The sequence below is a fragment of the Sturnus vulgaris genome, chromosome 9 (assembly GCF_052056855.1).
Source record: "Sturnus vulgaris isolate bStuVul1 chromosome 9, bStuVul1.hap1, whole genome shotgun sequence".
NCBI classification, from domain to species: domain Eukaryota; kingdom Metazoa; phylum Chordata; class Aves; order Passeriformes; family Sturnidae; genus Sturnus; species Sturnus vulgaris.
In genome coordinates, this window is record NC_142251.1 from 1,608,479 (window position 1) to 1,624,303 (window position 15,825).

The 15,825-nt window shown below is 45.0% G+C and overlaps 1 protein-coding gene across 1 annotated transcript in view; it reads right to left on the reverse strand.

Annotated features, from left to right (window-relative positions):
* The window catches only part of DNAJC6 (DnaJ heat shock protein family (Hsp40) member C6), a 34,239-nt gene that overhangs the window by 11,484 nt on the left and 6,930 nt on the right, over positions 1-15,825 (reverse strand). Inside the window, exons 2-11 of the mRNA XM_088169614.1 lie at positions 11,813-11,963; positions 9,295-9,344; positions 9,051-9,199; positions 5,541-5,663; positions 3,492-3,625; positions 2,466-2,660; positions 1,554-1,671; positions 675-754; positions 308-501; positions 134-214 (exon numbers count right to left, since the gene is read on the reverse strand). Of these exons, the coding sequence (XP_088025740.1) occupies positions 134-214; positions 308-501; positions 675-754; positions 1,554-1,671; positions 2,466-2,660; positions 3,492-3,625; positions 5,541-5,663; positions 9,051-9,199; positions 9,295-9,344; positions 11,813-11,963 (1,275 nt within the window). The remainder of the gene's footprint in view (positions 1-133; positions 215-307; positions 502-674; positions 755-1,553; positions 1,672-2,465; positions 2,661-3,491; positions 3,626-5,540; positions 5,664-9,050; positions 9,200-9,294; positions 9,345-11,812; positions 11,964-15,825) is intronic.

The following is a 15,825-nucleotide window of genomic DNA, read 5'->3' on the forward strand; positions in this document are numbered from 1 at the left end:
GTGTGATCAGCTCTAACAGCAAAGCTGTGCTGCAGTGAGATCCCTCAGCCCCACTCCCTGCTCCAGGCAGGGGAACAGCAATTCTTTGTGTTCTCTGGAGCAGATTTGGCTCTGAAGCCCAAACCTTGCCTACCTTGCCAGCTGAGAGAGGAGAAGAATGCACTCTGCCCAACATTCCTGATGTTATCCTGGGGGGAATCTGTGACACCTCTACCTGCAGCACAGAGCACCAGAGAGGTGGAGTTAAACAAAACCCAGCTCAGCATGAAGAAATCATGGCAAGGGAATAAATCCATGCAGCCCTTACCTGCCAAAGCAAGAGTGTCCTGGTGCTCCTGGTGGGAGGAGAAGAGAATGGAGGGATTGATGTCTTTTGTGGTGAAATTCTCCCATGGGGGAGTTAATTCAGTTTGTCTGTCTGCAGACTGTATTTCTATGTCCAGTATAACATGAAAGAGCTGAGGATATTTGTCTGGAGAGTCACAAGCATCCAGCTCAGGCCTAAAGGGGACAAGAGTGGTCCAGTTTAAAAGGGAAGAATATTTCTGGAAAGCTATAAAAAATAGCTTTCACTATATTCAGACTTTTCATATTTCATCTGTGACAGTTCTCTCTCAGCTTTCATCAGGCTTTTATGCATCAGGTTTGATTAATGTTCAGCTTCAAACACTCACTTGGTGAATTTGAGAGTGGTTGTTCCTAGGGCTATGAATCCAGTATGAAATTGAATTTGGAATATTTGTGTGTTGGTCATCTGAAAAAAAAAACAACAGAGAGAACCAGACTGAACAAGGGCTTAAATACAGGAGTTTGTTAAGCCTACCCTAATCTTAGCTGCTGCATAACAGAATTCACTGTGCTTGTTCTACAGGCAATATTTCCTTCTCAATATTCCTAAATATTCCAAATATTTCCATCTGCCTTCAACCCTGCTGTTGCAGCCTCTGTACAGCACAAGACCTTCAGGAATAATTTTGAGGTGAATTTGGGTGAATTTTGAGGTGAATTTTGGGTGAATTTTGGCCATTTTGGGGGCTAGTTTTGGGATAATTTTGAGGTGAATTTGATTGAATTTTGAGGTGAAGTTTTGGTGAATTTTTTGGTAAATTTTTGGTGAATTTTGACTGGTTTTGGGGATAATTTGGGGATAATTTTGAGGTGAATTGGTGAAATATGGGTCAATTTTGAGGTGAATTTTGGGTGAATTTTGGAATAGACCTTCTCTCCCTGCTTCTCTTTACTTCTGGGATCTACTTATCAGTTTTGCAATGAAATTAAGCACTGAATACATTGGAGCAATATCTTTGTGTCCCAAAAAAACATGAAACCATTTCACTTGGAGTAGAAGCCACTGGGAAATATCACCTACACAGCAAAGTGCACCAATAATGAATAGAGAGGAGCACAACATTCACTGCCCACTCTGCAAGGTGAATATTTGAGTTTCAATTCTATAATATATATCATATCCTCAGGGAAATGCTGGAGATTCCCTGTTTAGGCAACTCTTAGTTCCCCACGTGGCTCCAAAGAGAAGTGAAAGCAGCTCTTACTTTGGCTTGGAGGCGTCCCCCGATGGTGGATCTCATGTGGTAGACAGAGACAACGACATCTCCGTGGACAGTGGCTCCCAGGGGGATCAGGACCTTCCCTTCCTGCACACGGTATTCTCTTGGAGAGGAACAGGAGGAAAGCCACGGTTAAGCTCCCTTCTGCCACATCAAAGGCCAAGCAAGGAGGAGTATTCAGTGTTCTGCTTGCTTAAAATAAAAATATTCCACAGGGGGAAGCAACAGAGCACTGGATGGTCTCTAGGAAGGTGTTCTGCATCCTGCCAGCCTCACATCCTGGTGTCTGTGCACTTATCCCACTCCTGACAAACTCAGATCCTGATGTCTGTGCAGTTATCCCACTCCTGACAAACTCAGATCCTGGCCTCTGTGAACTTATCCCACTCCTGACAAACTCAGATCCTGGTGTTTGTGCAGTTATCCCATTCCTGAAAACCTCACATCCTGATGTCTGTGCACTTATCCCATTCCTGACAAACTCAGATCCTGGCTTCTGTGCACTTATCCCATTCCTGACAAACTCAGATCCTGGCTTCTGTGCACTTATCCCATTGCTGAAAACCTCACATCCTGGTGTCTGTGCACTTATCCCACTCCTGACAAACTCAGATCCTGGTGTTTGTGCAGCTATCCCATTCCTGAAAACCTCAGATCCTGATGTCTGTGCAGTTATCCCACTCCTGACAAACTCAGATCCCAATGTCTGTGCAGTTATCCCACTCCTCACATCCTGATGTCTGTACACTTATCCCATTCTTGCCAAACTCAGACTCCCTCTGGCCATTTATCAACCCCAGCCACAAACTCTCAGCGAATATCCTCATTTATCAGCATCTGGGCAGTGACTGCAGCTCAGATATTCCAAGCCAAGTACAAGTGGCTGCCTGAACTCACTTCATCCTCTCATACTCCTGGGAGGTGCTCAGGATCCTGGTCTCCCCGCTGAGGATGTCACAGAAGGGCCGGCAGCCGTTGCGCTGCTTGTTGAAGCAGGGCACGGGGCTGAGGGTCACCGACTTGATGGTGAGTGGTTTGCAGTGGGGGATGACAGGTTTGTCTGCTATTAGGTCACAGATGTATCCTATGTACCTGCAGGCAGAGAAAACCAGGGCTGGAATCTCCATTTCTTTCATTTCATACTCAAAATCTGCCTGGAAATCCAGTGGTGGTGCCATTTTTTGAGAGGGCCAGGACTGGAGTCTCCACGTGCTCCAATATCCCAGCAGCTGGCACAGAATCTGCACTTCCAGCTCTGATTCTGGGAGGATGCAGCTGGCACAGAGAGGGATGCACCAAGGCCCTGTTAACCACAGGTTCAGGTTGGGTTAGAAGGACCTTTGGTTGTCATCTGATCCCACCCTGTGCAGTGAGCAGAGACATCTCAAATAATGGAATAATTGGGTTGGAAAGACCTTTAGCAATTATCTAATCCCACCCTGTGCAGTGAGCAGAGACATCTTAAATAATGGAATAATTGGGGTTGGAATCCCACCCTGTGCAGTGAGCAGAGACATCTCAAATAATGGAATAATTCAGGTTGGAAGGACCTTTAGCAATCATTTAATCCCACCCTGTGCAGTGAGCAGAGACATCTCAAATAATGGAATAATTGGGGTTGGAATCCCACCCTGTGCAGTGAGCAGAGACATCTCAAATAATGGAATAATTGGGGTTGGGAGATCTTCACAGCTCTGTGTCAGAACTTGATTTTGTGCTGGGGGTGATACCCCACTGAGGATCTGCAAGGAAAGAAATCCCACAGCTGCTCTGGGCAAGCTCTTCCAGCACCTGATCCCCTCTCATTTCTGAGGAGCACTCTGGGATGTGGACACCTGGCTGAGCCAAAGCACACCTGACAGGTCTTTGGGCAGCTTTGAGCACGAGCAGTGGAGCTGCCAGTGCTGAGCCAGGATACTGTACCTCCTGTGAGATGGCCACAGTACAATTCCAGGTCTCTTTGTGTTCAGCAGCTGCACAGCAGGGCCAGGATGAGAGAAGAGGTGACAGAAACAGAACATTGCACTGACCAGAACTGCTGAGGCTGCACGGCCATCCTGGCAACAAAAAGGGGCAGAGAGGAAAAACTGTATCAGAAAAATCCTTTAAATTTCACCTCTCCATTCCTCCTGAAATCACAAAATATGATTTATCCAGAAAGACTAGGGTTGAGACCACGAAATAATGAGGAGTTTTGAGTTCTTTGTCATTTGTTCAACACTCAGGACTTCAGTGAACAATCAAAGCTAAGATAAAATGCAGGGAGCAGCCAAAGCTGAGGGTGGTTTACACTTGTTTGGAAAGCCCACAAGAACATTTTGGCTGCAAATGTTGGTGTTTCGTGGCTGCTCCCCAGCTGTAATTTTATAATTATTTCAAACATAGGCCTGGAAGAGACCACAGGGGTCAGAGTGCACCCATCCTGCAGCTGCAGGCAGTTGTCTAATAGAAATTTATCCTGGAAAAGGATAAACAAAACAAAAAAATCCAGCCCCAGGTTCCCTCACCCAAACACCTCCACAGCTCTGAGCTTGCACATTGCTCCTGATGGGTTTTTTTTTTTGAAGGTGATTATGGGGGAAAGTTTGCTGAGTCACGTTGATAGATCAAAAATATAGGAAGAGTGGGAGAAAATCAATGTATTCCCAGTGCCCTGGGTTCCTGATATACACCCCCCACTATCCCAAATTGCTCCAAACTCCTTTGAACACTTCCAGGGATGGGGAATCCACAGCTCCTCAAGCCTCACCACCCTTGCTCCTTGCAATTGTTTTTTTCAGGCACCTCTTAGGCATTCCAGACATTTTCTGTAGGATTTTCTGACCCAAGAACCTGCTGACATGAACAGGCTGTTTGCTTTTTTTCAAGTTTAGCCCCTGCCAGTTGTTTCTGACAAGATCTCCCAGGTTCATATAAAATAAGTGGGTTTCTGCAGCCTTGTTAGAAAGTGTTGGAAAGGACTCCCTGTCCTTTATCACATTATCCTGATATCCATTGCTCAAAGGACAGGAAAGAAATTGGATTTTTGAGTTGGATTTTCAGGATTGGAGGCATCAAGTGCATCCTTCTCTCTATTTGAAGGGAATTTATGTCCTGGAGCCTCTGGCTGTGCTGTGCAAGGCAGAAATGCCAGGCTCACATGGGAGCTCTGTGCAATTTGGGATCAGTCATTTCCTCCATTCTTCCCAGGTTCTGCTGATCAGAACTGACAGCCTCCTGGTTTAATTTAGGCTCCAGGAGCAAAGCAGAGCTCTGCTTTTGGGCACTGCTGTCAACGTGAAAGGTTGGATGGAGTGAATGAGGGGTGATCCAGGATCACACCACGCTCACACAGCCCAGCATTGCTGAATAATCCCTTTGGGATTTCCCAGAGCAGAGGCAGCTGGGCTCCTTCAGCCAGGCCTGACCACTCCTGATGGCAAGACACTTCAACAGTCTCCATTCCACACTTCACAGAATTCCCAGCTCTGTGTTTTCTGCCCAATTTCCAGCCTCTTTCAGTCTAAAGGTGCATTTTCTCCTGTGACTACTTAGATTGAAATGCAAATCACAGAATCACAGAATGGTCTGTGTTGGGAGAAACCTTAAACCCCATCCAGTGCCACCTGGGACCTTCCACTGTCCCAGGCTGCTCCAAGCCCTGTCCAGCCTGGCCTTGGACATTTCCAGGGATCCAGGGGCAGCCACAGCAAATCTGGGCACCCTGTGCAAGTCACAGCAAGCTGACAACTCCTGGTTGAAATTCAAACTTTTCTCCTGGAGAATGATTTTGACCTCTCTTGCTTTGCATTCCTGCTTCTCATTCAATGATTCTCTTGCAGCTGAGCTTTGGGTGATGATGTCTGGGTCCATCCCATTATCCCATCCCATTATCCCATTGTCCCCATCCTCTCACACAGACTCCAGACACTCCCTGAGCAGTGTGAGCTGGCAGTGCCCAGCTCTGGGCAGGTTGCTGTGGGGTGCACTCACCATGCAGTGGATGACACAGACGTTTTTGGGGTTCTGCTGCAGCCAGTTGTGCATGTTCTTGCAGACAGCGTAGAGGTTGTGCAGGCTGGGCGCCTGCCGGACGGGCCAGCTACACTCAGACACCTGCAGGGATGGCAGCAGCCACAAAAACACCTTTGTAGGAGCACTAAACAAGCCCTGATCGACAAATTCTGCCTGCCAAGAAACCTGCTTGTCCTTTACAACCCAGAGTTACGTGCTGGGAACCTCCTCCTCCTCCTCCTCCTCCTCTCCTCGTGTGTAAATCCACGCCGTGCCTCCGATGAGTTATGAGGAGGCAGACAAAAATTCAGACTTTCAATGAAATAACATCAGGCTGATGTGTTGTTCCTGCCTGCACGTTTTTCAAAATTTACATTTCACATCAGATTATCTGGAGGGGCTTTTTTAGAACATTCACATTGATTTCCACAGCCTTTGTACAACGTGTCCCTAAAAACTGCTCTGATTTGCACAGGGCACTGAGCATCTGTTGTTCTCACTCTTTCTGTGACACAGGATTTCCAAGCCCTATATGACAGATATTAAACTGATGAAATGGAAAGTTCTGTTAAAAAAAAAAATAAAAATCCTATTTGAGTAAATATGTTAATGTATGAGCCAGAAAAGTGAATGGCTCCTTAGAGCTGAAACCCCACAAATCCTGAAGGATGTCTGGTTCCCATTCCTCAGTGTGCTGGTTCTGAGTCAGTCCTTGCAGTCCTAAGCAGCACATCAAATAACCCTCAACAGACATCTCCCTTTCATCTGGTTTTAATTGAAATATCTTTTTTTAAAAAGGCATTTCTGGCCAGGAGAAATTTGAAGGAGAAATGTCCCGAGGCTTGTCCTCAGCTGAGGAATTGCTTCTCTCAGCTGACATTTGGCTGCTGCTTAATGGGAAAGGGGAAGGAAGGAGATGATTTGCCCAGATGTTCTTAAACATCCACATGATCCCCAGAACTGTTTCATCTCTCAGAGGAAGGAAATGCTCCAGGTTTTATAAAACTTTGCACTTAAGGTTCTGTCTGACACCTGCACAACATCTTGGAGCAGAAGCAGATTGCAGCCAGAGCCCTGCCAGGCTGTGCCGTGCCCCACAGGGATCCCAAAGGCTCCCATGGGATGCAGGGCCAGGCCAAGATGGCAAATTGGATTTTTGCCTCACAGCAAATTAGATATTTCTCTGATTGCTTTCTAGATCTGTAAAAGTTTTGGTCTCCAGAATATCCTACTGTGAGCAGATGTGACTTCGTGTTGTAGAAGCCCCTGAAGAAATGAAACAGTGCTCAGATTTGGAGAGCAGGGAGTGACCATTCCCTGTTTTCCCTCTCCACCTTCTCCTGTCTCCAAAGTTTGTTTCATTCCTTCCGTTGAACATCCTCGATTTTCCCTCTTAGAATTCCTGCAGTGACCTTTCCACTGACAATTTTGTGAGCACACCTCCCTGCCAAGCCTCTGGAAAAGCCATTATCACTTCTCTAGTAAATAATATACATTTCCCACCAGTCCATAATTACATATTTACATTGCCTCTAATTACACATCTGCCTGATGGTTTGCAATTAGGAAATTAAATGTGTGCTTGGTGTTCCTACCAAACAGAACCTCACCAGCACTCAACACAGACAACCTTAGGGAAAAGCAACTGGAATTCTCCAGCTCTGGGAATAAGCACTCAGCACTTGTTTGATTTTAGCAGCAGGGCAGCAGCTGCCAGGAATGTGACCCATGAGGGGCTTTGAAGTTTGGGTTTGTTTAGTGTCAGATTGGGGTTCTGTGTTTTGCTCTCAGGCTGATGGCAGCTCTCCTCTTGGGGACACAGAGGTGACAACAGAGCACAGCCAGGTCTCTGCTCAGAGCCACACACTGGGTGGGCTGGAAGGGACATTAAAAATCATCTTGTTCACACCCTGCCACCTTCCACTAGCCCAGGCTGCTCCCAGCTCTGGCCTTGGACACTGGCAGGTTTGGGGCAGCCACAGCTTCTCTGCAAAACCTTTCCCAGGGCCTCAGCACCCTCCCAGTCCCCTCTCCTCCTGCACTGGGGCCTTGGTGACCCCTGAGCCACACCTGAAAATGGCCCAGCAGGACATGAATTCACCTCCCTGCTGTGCCACCCCGCAGCACAGTCACCTGCTTTGGTCTTAGGAGCAGAAAGTTTTAAAGAAAGCAGGAATTCAAAAGCTGTTCCTGTCAAAGAACCAGTGTGTATCAGTGCAGCTCAGCTGACATCTCCTCATCCCAGCAGAAAACTCACTGGGATTTCACCTCCTCGAGAGCCCTTCAGTATTTTTTGCAAGATATATAAAGCTCAGCCTGGTAATTCTGTCATGTATTGTGTTGTTCACATTTCTTTCTCATGAAAAATACTTGGAATCAGGAGTTCCCAGCCCATAAACTGAAAACACAATATTTTATTTAAAGAAAATGTTATTTTCTTCCTGTGTGAGTCAAGGCAATGGTTCCAAAGCACTGAGATGTCCTTTGAGAGTGATGTTAAAAGTCACTTGTTGAGGTGTTGGGTAGGGTGGGAGATAATTCCAGGGGTTCAGGAATTATGGCCAGCTCACACAGCAATAGATCTTTAATGCTGGGCTTTCAGAAGTAGATAAATTTTTCTCCACCCACAAACAGCATCAGTGATGCACCAAAATCAATCAAGACTGAAGATTCAGAGCTCTTAATATCTCTTAATTAGTCTTCCCTGTTCATTTACTCCTATTTGAAGTCTGGTTACTGATGGCCACAGAGAAATTTGCTTCAAGTATCAATGAGTGGTTTCTGGTGATCAGAATTACTGAAGATAAATTCAACTACACCTCAAATTAAAACTAAATTAGGCTTAGATTAAATTCATTTACCCTGACTGAGGCTTAAGCCTGGCAACTGCTGCTGCCTTTTGGGTTGAAGGCACCAAAAAGTTGGAAATTAAAATAAAAAAACCACAACACCACTTGTGGGAGAGGGAAAGATTAAATCTAATCTTGCATTTCAGCAGCAACATTTCATAGACATTTCCTCTAAAAGCCATTAATGAAGCAGAGCCTTGCAGTGCTCCCTGATGCTGCTCTGGTTTTAGAGAGGGAAACTGGGCCAGGCAGTACAGGTGGCTTTTTAAAGCCACAAGAGCCAAAATGCCCCTCACATCCCATTTCCACCCCTTGATTAAAGCCCAACTGCAAGAAAATCATCTCCCTTCTCCTATTGGTAATTTCTTCCAAAGGCTTTTCATTTTATTCTTTCCCTATAGGAGCAGCTGTAAAACTCTGGTTTATTCTTTATTTCTCTCCACTTTGTGCAATGCCTTTCACTCTGCCAGGCTCCTCACATGAACATTATCCCTGAATTTCCAGCTTTCATCCCTGTGCTCCCAGCTAAAAATCCCAAACCCACCCCAGCAGCTTTAAAAAAAAAAACTCCTAAATCACCTTAAATTTGGATCTGCTGCCCCTTTCCCTGAGGAATGTCCCCCCCATGGAAGGCACTCACCCTGTTGTGGAACTTGGCACTGCGATAATATTTGGGTGACAAGTTGAACACGGTGTAGTGGTCGGGGTGTCTGGAATCCAGGAATGTCCTGACATCCTCGATGTGATTCCTGAATCCCAACTCCACTCCCTCAGCAGGAAAAGACATCACTGGCAAAGCAAGGAGAGGCCAGGCTGAGTGGGAAGGGATGGGATTTGGGGTTTGGGGGTGTCCAGGTTGGGTTTTTGCCAGGAGCAGGGCTTACCTATGATCCTTGAGGTAATGTAGGAAATGTCCAGCTCTCCCTTGGTGTAACTGAGGGACAAAGCAAAAGACAGAATTTAGCAGCGAATCAGGGGTGGTTTTTACACAGAAAAAAAAAATCTATTTAGCACTCAAGGAAAAAATCATCTTAAAACAAATTCTGAAGGTGCAGACAGTGACCCAGCCCTCCTCTCTGCACATGCAATTAACTGGATGCAAAACCTGCAGGAAAAGTCCCTTTTCCCTTTTGTCATTAATTTTTAGTGCCAGTTTCCAGGAGAAATCTCCAGAAGTTTGCACTTTGCAGATCCCTCAGGCCCTCTGGGATCTTGCATTAAATTTCTTTAATTTCTTGTAGCCCCCTTGTCCCCTTGAGGGCAGAGTCCCCAAAGCAAAGTCACCTCAGCCTTTTTCCCATTCCCAGGTGGATTTGGGGATGGGAGCAGCAAGGACAGCAAGGAGAGGCATCAACAGCAGTGACAAAATAAATATATAAATATAAATATAAATATAAATATAAATATAAATATAAGTATAAATATAAATATAAATATAAATGTAAATGTAAATATAAATGTAAATATAAATATAAATATAAATATAAATATAAATATAAATATAAATATAAATATAAATATAAATATAAATATAAATGTAAATGTAAATGTAAATGTAAATATAAATCGATTATAAATATATTTATAATATATTGTAAATATATAAAGCTATATTTCTATAAAAATAAACATAAATATGAACATATCTTCTATTAAATAAATATGTAAAATGAATATAAATAAAATAAAGAAAGTGGTGGTTCACTAGAAGGATCCCACAGGGAATCCTCCAGGAATTGGAACCAGGTTCTCCACTCTCACGGGCATTTTGCACATTTCAGGATTCTGGTGCTCACTGTGAAGCTTACATTGTTTTACTTTGATTTTCCATTTGCAAATGGAAACCATTTCCTTTGGTTTTCCCTCCTTCCTTGAGGCCAAACCCCAAAGATGAGACAGAACCAAAGAAATTATTGGGGATTTTCTGCTCCTTCCTCAAGGAGGAATTATTATTCCACCTTATTTCATAACTTACTTCATTAAAAAAGAAGTAAATAAAAAAATAAATACAATACAACGTTAAAATATAAAAATCCCCCATCTTTGCAAGACCCAAAAAATATACAAATAAAATATACAAAATATACAATCCTACAAAATATAAACAATCCACAAAATACAAACAAAAAATTAATCCCATTTCCTTCTAAAACAAAAACTATCCCAAAAAAATTCTTCAGAAAACATTCTTGCAAATTAAAATGAAATTTTAAAAAGCATTAAAAATTTTCAACACAGCATCAACACAACTAATAACCGTGCCAATGTATTGTGAAAAAAAAATGCAAATCTCAAATAACACACAACATAATTAAAAAATGAAAACAAGCAATGAAAAAAAGTTGTTTAAACTCTCCATACTTCAAGCAACTATTAAAAGCCACTTCCAATAATTACAATTTATTCCTTTTAACTGCAAATATATTCCATAGCAATCTTAACAAATACACAATTCGTGCTGTAAAAAATCAAATTAAAAAAAAATAAAAACCTCTCACCAAATTAATAAAGTAATTAATAAACTAAAAGTCCACATAAAAATCTCACATTCAATCAATTAGTAAAAAAAATGAATCCCTGGGAGCTGTGTTCATTCAGTGGGAGCTTTGGAGCTGTTGGAAAAGATCAGGATTTGACAGGAATATTTTACAGATATGTGTGTAGAGTAGAAAGATTTTTGAATGTAGAATTTGAAGAAGGAATAGAAATGATAGCAAGTTTTGATATATAGAAGAAAAGAATCGTTGAGCCAGTTTTATTGGATAACTAAAAAAGCCAAAGATCTGTTAATATGTGACTTGGAAGGGGCTTTTATGACTTTGAGCAAAGGATAAATTTACCTTAAACAAAAAAATGGTTTTACTAAGGAAAAAGATTTTCACAGGCAAACAAGAAAGCCAATGTTGTAAGGAGAGAAAAGATTTCAGAATTTTTTACTGCAAAAAAAACCTAAAAAAACAACTTTTAGTTTAAATTGTAACACACTAACTTTTTGTGATTGGAAAATAATAACATGAATATGGCAATGTCAGTAGTTATGATGTGCTACAGGTAAAAGCATTGATTGGTTGTTAGGTTTTAAGATGCTCTGCAATAAAAATATTTAATGTATTGTAAGCAGAACTAGAGATGGTTTCAGACAAACCCACAGCTGAGGTGACAGGGCTGGGCTCTGCCACCCATGACCCGTGAATTGCTGCATCATTTGGACACAATAAACAGCATTTTAAAGAATAAATCAATTACTGCATCGTTTAAATACAATAAACAGCATTTTAAAGAATAAATCAATTGCTGTATCATTTAGATACAATAAACAGCATTTAAAGGGCCAGTCTGGAATTCAGCGTTTTGGCTCCTACATGCAGCTCCTGTTTTTTTCCTGCTTCAGGTGCACTGTACCTGGCGACAGACTGCATGACCTTGGAGGAGGTGTCCTTCAGGGTGTCCTTCAGGTTGTCCTTGAGGTTGCTGAAGAGCCTCCCTGCTCCTCCTTTGACCATGTCCAGGAGGCCTCCCCCATAGCTGGACTCCATGTCTGGAGAAGAGGCACCTTGAGCACAACACAACCAAATTCAGCATCACTGCTTCGGGACAAACCCCCAGCAATCCTGTCCGAACACGTCCCTGGGAGTGTGGCAGCCATGAGGAAATGTGGTTTTTCCTCCTCTAAAACTGGGATTTTTTCCAGGGAATGAGGGGTGAGCTCAGAGCTCTCAGCATTCTGTGGAGGTTCAATGTTCACTCTCAGCACAGTGAGGACAGCACAGGGAAAAATCTAAACTGGGGTTTGGAACTGATCTGAAATCAGCCAGGTGTGCCCAGGTGGCACAGAGGACAAAGTCACCTGGGATGTGGCAGGAGTTGTGTGGCAGCAGGAGCAGGGAAGGGATTCTGCCCCTGTGCTGGGCTCTGGTGAGGCCACACCTCGAGGGCTCTGTCCAGGTCAAGGACAAGAAGGACATGGAGGGGCTGGAGCAGGGGAAGGGAAAAGGGCTGGGAGAGGGTCTGGAGAACCAGGAGAGGCTGAGGGAAATGGGAAGGGGCTGGAGAATCCCTGAGGGAAATGGGAAGGGGCTGGAGAATCCCTGAGGGAAATGGGAAGGGGCTGGAGAATCCCTGAGGGAAATGGGAAGGGGCTGGAGAATCCCTGAGGGAAATGGGAAGGGGCTGGAGAATCCCTGAGGGAAATGGGGGGGCTCAGCCTGGAGAAAAGGAGGCTCAGGGGGAATTTCTGGCTCTGCACAACTCCCTGACAGGAGGGGACAGCCGGGGGGATTTGGGATCTGGGAACAGGGACAGGAGGAGGGGGAATGGCCCCAGGCTGGCCCAGGGGAAGCTCAGGGTGGACAGCAGCAGGAATTTCGCCATGGAAAGGGGGGGTCAGGCACTGGAACTGCCCAGGGAGGGGTGGAGTCCCCATCCCTGGAGGGGTCCAGCCCTTCCTGAGTGACAAGGTGGGGATTGGGCACAGTTTGGACTCAATGGCCTGGAAGGGCTTTTCCAACCTAATTAATTCTGGGATTCTGTGATCTTTAAGGTCCCTTCCAACCAAAGCCATTCCATGGTTCTAAGCTCCTTCACCTCCAACTCTGGCTGATTTTCTTCTCACAACCAACAGCCACCTCCTCAGGAGTGAGAAAAGGACTCTCCTACCCCCTGGGACATCCCTCACAGGGGCCCCTTCAGGGCAGCCCTCCCAGCTGACTGTCCAACCCAAACTGTTCCATAATTCTGTGACAAAATAATAATTTAACTCCAAATGAATCCCCATCTCCTCTCTGAGGCAGCCTCACCCACGGTGAGCTATCCATAAATCTTGAAACTGGAGATTCTGTTGGGAAGGTGATGCTACTCTGATCCACTCTGGTCCAGGTCCTAGACTGCTAAAATTAGAGGCCACCTCTTCTCTACACTGTTCAGACAGAAGATGCCTCCTCGAGGCACAGGAATATTTCTTTTGCCAAACTTCCTGTGAGTATGATATTAAAAAAACAAAAAACAAAACAGAGAAAGGAAAAAAAATCAAAGAAACTTGTTGGTTTCCAACCATGGAATCAGTGTTTGATCTCCCCTCAAAAAGTTTGTTTTCATGTTATTCTGTGCTGGAAGAGCCAGGGGTGGAAGGAGGAGATGTTCAAAAGGGACTTTTAGTTCTGCAGGTCAGCTTTTAAAGGAAAGGAAGGCAGACAAGTAGTAGCTTGGAAAAGGGGACAAAGGAGCAGAGGTTCAACAGCACTGGGCAAATTCTTACAGCTGGAAATGCTGTAGGAGAGCAACAGAAGGGCTCTGAGAGTATGGAAAACTTAAAATCTTTAGAAATCATTCTGAAGAGAAGAGGAGAAACAGAAGAGTTTCACTGTGTTTCTAAGAGAAGCAGCAGGAATCAATTCCAAGTTTCCTGTGTCCCCTAAAGCAGAGATCAGAAAGGATGGCTGAGGAAGAAACGGTTTCCACTGCCAGAGGGCAGGGATAGGTGGGATTTGGGGAAGGAATTGTTCCCTGGGAGGGTGGGGAGGCCTGGAATAGAATTCCCAGAGAAGCTGTGGCTGCCCCTGGATCCCTGGAAGTGTCCAAGGCCAGGTTGGACCATTCTGTGTTCAGAATAAACCTCCAGCAATCATTAATCACAGGATCCCAGAATCCCAGAATCCCAGAATCACAAAATCACAAAATCACAGGATCACAGAATCACAGAGTCAGAGGATCACAGAGTCACAGGATCATAGAGTCACAGAATCCCAGGATCAATCACAGGATCCCAGAACCACCAGGTTAGGAGAGACCTCCAAGATCATGGAGTCCAACCCAGGCCAACCCCTCAACTAACCCATGGCACTGAGTGCCACATCCAATCCTTTTCTAAACACATCCAGGGGTGGTGACTCCACCCCCTCCCTGGGCAGACAATTCCAGTAGTTGATCACTCATTCAATAAAAAACTTTTTCCTGATATCCAACTTCTATTTCCCTTGGTGCAGCTCAAGGCTGTGTCCTCTGGTTCTGTCAGTTGTTACCTGGGAGAAGAGACCAACCCCACCTGAGCAAAACCACCTTTCAGGGAGCTTTAGAGAGAGTGATGAGGAAATTCCAAGTACAGCCACAACCTGCTGCACCTCCTTCCAAAACTGCAATAGGCCAGGCAGGAGCATTCCTGCCATGGGCCACCCTCAGCACTGAGATTTCAGCTGGAGGAGCCCCTGCTGACAGCACCAGCCTGGTGTTGAACAGGATGGAAGCTGGAAATCTTAATTAAAGCACTTAAGTGCTCGTTTGACAGAGGATCAGGATAAGGATGTGCAGGAGAACTTTTCCTTCCAAGGCAGAGAAGCTTTGGAAGGGAGCAGTGATCCAGGACAGCTCAGAGGGATGTGCTCAGTACAGGAGGGTGGCAAAATCATCAATGTCTGGATTAGCCAGGCCAGGAAACTCTTTCCTACACAGGGAAAGGGAAAGAAGCCACAAATCCTGAAGGGAAATACCCCCTCCTGCAGTGCCACCAGCAGTGTTTGTGCTTCTTCTCAAAACCAGACATTTAAACCAACCCTGCTTTAAATGTGGGGGTTTGGAGGCAGAAATGGGTGAATGGAGCAGGTGTGACCTCGAGTGATGGGGACATTTCTGCACCAGGGGTCTCCCAGAGTGACCAGCAGCAGAGGGTCACACCTGCCACCAGCTGAGGGAGGTGCTCTCAAGGAGGAATTCCAGATTTGGAAGCTTTCCCTGCAAAATCTGCACTGTTGGAAGCCTGGGGAGGTCCCTGAGCAGCCCCCCCCAGACAAACCACAAACCCTCCCAACCACAGGACCTGAATTCCAGCCCTCCACAGAGCCCAGGGGGAGAGCAGCCGACATTTAAAAGGCATTTAAGACTCTGTCAGTCTGGATTTTTATGCTGATGAAGCAACTCTGAGCCTGAGAGAGGGGAGGTGAAAGGAAGACGCCTGAAAATTGAGGCTCAGCAGAGAAGTGCTGCCTTTGCCAGGCTGCTTAGCAGGAGTGAACAGACCCTTTTTGCCTGGAAAGGGCAGACAAAAAGCAGACATGAAACCATAGGAAAGGAAGCAGGTTTCCCTCAGTCTGCCCAGATTTTGTGTAACAGCATCTTCAATGTCAAATGAAGTTTTTATGTGCTCAGGGGAGCTGCTGCCTGTGCTTTTGTTAGGGGTGGAGTGAAGAAGGATCTAAATATTCCCTGTTCCTCATCGTGGAATCACAGAATGGTTTGGGATTTGAAAGATCATCTCATTCCAGCTCCCCATTCCACGTGGAAATGCATTAAAACTTCATCTCCCACCTTCCCAAAAACAGAGGTTTGGGAATATTAAATCCCCTCTGAATTCTCTTCCAATGCTACCACAAGAGCCTGGCACTACAATTCTTTGTTCCTGTGTTTGTGTCCCAAATTCCCCATTT